Consider the following 2,326-nt stretch of genomic DNA (forward strand, 5'->3'; position numbering starts at 1 on the left):
GACAAACTGTCATTCTCTCCTCTCTCTCCGGTTGACCGCTCCTGTTCCGGGACAGGATGGAAGCCAAGCCGAGAGACTTTCATCTCCTAACGCTTCTCCCCTCCCTTCCCCGGGTCATCGCAGAAAGTGTTAAAAACCGCCTGGGGCAAAAATATCTAAAGACGTATCACACGCACACACACACAAAAGAAAGCCGGACCACAAAGAGAAAAAAAGACTCCAAGAAAAATCAGCAAGCCACTCTCCCACCCCTCCCCAAACTTTCCTTTCTGTGCAACGGTCCGTGGCTTTTCTGTTTGCCTTGGATGATGCAGACGAGGTTTGCGGGCTTCGAATTCACCTGCTTTCGGTCTTGAGTAAACACAGATCTCCTCCTCCCCCGGGAAGCCATTCAGGGGCGCCCGGGTTCTCTTCCTCGCGGGGCGCAGAGCCCGCGCGCGGGCTGGGGAGGCGGGGAGGCGGGGAGGGGCGCCCAGCCCTACACCTTGGATTCCGAGGCGCAGCCCGGGCGGCTGGGCTCTTCCCGTCCCGAGTCGCCGCCGGCCGCCGCGCCGCCGTTGTAGCCGGCCCAGGGCTCCAGCAGGCGCGCGGGCGGCGCGGCCCCGACGTCCTCGTCTTCGTCGTCGTCGTCGGAGGCGGCCCCGGGCGACGGCGTTGGCCCGGTCACCGCCAGGCAGCCCGAGGCGCGCGGCGGCTCTCCGGCGGCCGCGTGGCCCCCGCAGGCGGCCCGGCGCGCGCAGCAGAGCAGGCGCTGGAAGGCCTTGCGGAAGTCGGGGCTGCGGCAGTAGATGATGGGGTTGAAGGCCGAGTTGGCGTAGCCCAGCCAGTTGAAGAAGACGAAGAGTCTGTCGTGCACCAGGTCGCGGTGGAAGGCCTTCACCACGTTGACCAGGAAGAAGGGCAGCCAGCAGAGCGTGAACACGCCCATGATGATGCCCAGCGTCTTGAGCGCCTTCTGCTCGCGCAGGGCCATGAGGCGCGAGGGCCGCCGCTTGCCGGCGCGCCCGTTGGCCACCGGGGCGGAGGCGGCGGCCGGCAGCGGGGACCCGGGCGCGGGCGAGGGCGGCGGCGCGGGGCCGCCGAGGAAGCGGCGCTCGCAGCTGTCGATCTTCTTCACCTGCTTCTGGGCCTCGCGGAACACCCGCAGGTACACGAAGGCCATGATGCACAGGGGCACGTAGAAGGAGACGACGGACGAGGCGATGGCGTAGGCCCGGTTGGTGACGAAATCGCAGCACTTGGGGTCGTTGTAGCAGCGGCGCGCCTCGTCACCCTCGTCCCGCCACCACCGCATGAGGATGGGCAGGAAGGACACCAGCGCCGAGATGGCCCACACGGTGCACACGAGGGCCCGCGCCCGCGCGCGGGTCAGCAGGCTCTGGTAGCGGAAGGGCGACGTGATGGCGAGGTAGCGGTCCAGGGCGATGACACACAGGGTCTCGATGCTGGCCGTCACGCACAGCACGTCCACCGAGGTCCAGAGCTCGCAGAAGAAGGAGCCGTACTCCCAGCGGCCCCACACCACGATGGTGGCCCCGAACGGCACCACCAGCAGCCCCATGACCAGGTCGGCGCTGGCCAGGGACATGATGAAGAGGTTGGTGAGCGTCTGCAGCCGCGGCGTCTTGGCGATGGCCACGATCACCAGCACGTTGCCCGCCACGATGAGCAGCACGATGAGCGCCATCAGCAGGCTCATGCCGGCCGTCCACTGCTGCGACAGCGACGCGGATCCCTCGTTGGCCGGGGTCAGCAGCGAGGCGGGCGGCGACGCGGGCACCAGCAGCCGCGCCGCCGTGGCCGCGCCGTCGGGGAGCGGCGCGGCCGTTGACAGGTTGCAGGGCTCGGAGGCGCCCAGGGCGAGCGCCCCCGCGCCCATGCCGAGCTGCGGAGGCCGGGGGAGGGGGGTGTGGCGGAGTTGGGACGCGGTTGGAGAACCCCCCAGGGGCCCGGGCGGCGGGGCGCGCGGAGGGAGGTCGCGGCCAGGTCAGGACAGCTGCGGCGCGGGGCCGGAGGCATGGGCGCCGGGCGCCTTCCCCGCCGGAGCTGTGCGCTGTCGCCGCCGCCGCAGCCGCCGCTGCTGCTGGAGCCGCTGTCGCTGCTGGAGCAGCTGCCGGGACCTCCGCATGTTTCTGAGCGCGCGGAGCCCGCCGCCCCGGCACCCAGCACCCACCCCACCCCACCCCACTCCACTCCCACTCCCCCGAGCCAACCCCCGGGGCCTCGCGTCAGGCTCCTGCAGCCAATCCCGGCTAAGGCACGCCCCTATCGGGTCCCCCCCCGCCCCAACTCCCCGCACCCCCCCCTCCTACCGGCGGTTCAGCGG

The 2,326-nt window shown here is 70.1% G+C and overlaps 1 protein-coding gene across 1 annotated transcript; it reads right to left on the reverse strand.

Moving 5' to 3' along the window:
• Window positions 1-478: 478 nt before the first annotated feature.
• Window positions 479-1,879, reverse strand: ADRB1 (adrenoceptor beta 1). The gene has a single exon (XM_057736283.1). It carries the CDS (start codon window positions 1,877-1,879, stop codon window positions 479-481), a length of 1,401 nt encoding a protein of 466 aa, XP_057592266.1.
• Between the last annotated feature and the right edge of the window lie 447 nt (window positions 1,880-2,326).

Source organism: Hippopotamus amphibius, chromosome 5 (assembly GCF_030028045.1).
Source record: "Hippopotamus amphibius kiboko isolate mHipAmp2 chromosome 5, mHipAmp2.hap2, whole genome shotgun sequence".
NCBI classification, from domain to species: domain Eukaryota; kingdom Metazoa; phylum Chordata; class Mammalia; order Artiodactyla; family Hippopotamidae; genus Hippopotamus; species Hippopotamus amphibius.

Bases quoted from the DNA above. Each gene is read 5' to 3' on its own strand.
- ADRB1 (XM_057736283.1), bottom strand. From the start codon at position 1,879: ATGGGCGCGGGGGCGCTCGCCCTGGGCGCCTCCGAGCCCTGCAACCTG.